The 896-nt window shown below is 26.7% G+C and overlaps 1 protein-coding gene across 3 annotated transcripts in view; it reads right to left on the bottom strand.

Moving 5' to 3' along the window:
• LOC102672878 (heterogeneous nuclear ribonucleoprotein 27C) overlaps positions 1–896 on the bottom strand; it is a 34,581-nt gene that overhangs the window by 28,285 nt on the left and 5,400 nt on the right. The window contains exon 6 of one of the 3 annotated variants that reach the window (XM_006609540.2): positions 521–740. The exons of the other annotated variants lie outside the window; for them this stretch is intronic. Coding sequence (XP_006609603.1) covers positions 736–740 — 5 coding nt within the window. The 3' untranslated portion in view covers positions 521–735. Of the gene's footprint in view, positions 1–520; positions 741–896 lie in introns of those variants that run through there. 3 annotated transcript variants of the gene reach the window in all.

The raw sequence follows: 896 nt of genomic DNA, 5'->3' as shown, positions 1-896 counted from the left end.
CCGCTGTGGGCCCATAGCCCCCTGAAGCGGCCGCTGCCGGCCCACCTGCGATTATCAATCACACAAAATATGTCACACCATTTTTTCCAAATTTTTTATTAATATAATTCATCGTTTTAATGCCAAGAACGCATCAATCAAAAATAATATAACTTTAATGACTTTCGAAATTTCAAAAATGTATAATAAAAGAAATAAACATTATATTTTTAGAGAAATTTTATTAAAGGAAAGAATACTGTAACTCTCTATTTGAGAAACCGTTTTCCAATTTCTTTCATATTTATGAGTCGAAAAGTTTCTTACCTGAAAACTTTCCAAAGTAAAGCCGACTAAATTACTTTATTGCAGTAAATTTTAAAAAGAAGTTACTTTCAGGTAATTTTCCCTATAGTTAGTCCTGTTAGTTTATTGTTATCCTTGGCACTAAAATGGTTCGTTTTCTTTAGCATTCTTAACATTCACCGTTATACCGTTTCATTTAAACATTCATGCTCGATTCCCTCAGTAAATAATAAAATTAACATTGCGATAAGAATATATATTTAAAATTGTAAATATATATTGGACTACGTCAAGATTCTATGAACGATAAATACATCGGTAATCATCAAATAATTTTTCAGCCAAGAAAAATAAAGAGAAATATAAAAATACATTTTTTTAAATTTTATATTTGTTTGGTATTCTTTAAGGAAAGCAAGCATGAAGGAAGACATCATGATGAAGTTTAAATTATTCTGAAATAAAACTGTGACTTTAAATATATAAATAAATTAAAATAAAAAAAAATGCAATTTTTTACAATACAGAAAATAGATATTAAAATCATATGAGAAATGAATCATGAATCATTGATATAATTTCGATATACATTTATGATGTCCTATTATATT

Source organism: Apis dorsata, unplaced genomic scaffold (assembly GCF_000469605.1).
Source record: "Apis dorsata unplaced genomic scaffold, Apis dorsata 1.3 scaffold_58, whole genome shotgun sequence".
NCBI classification, from domain to species: domain Eukaryota; kingdom Metazoa; phylum Arthropoda; class Insecta; order Hymenoptera; family Apidae; genus Apis; species Apis dorsata.
Note: the sequence above shows the minus strand (reverse complement) of the source record. Positions and strands in the feature narration are given on the sequence as shown.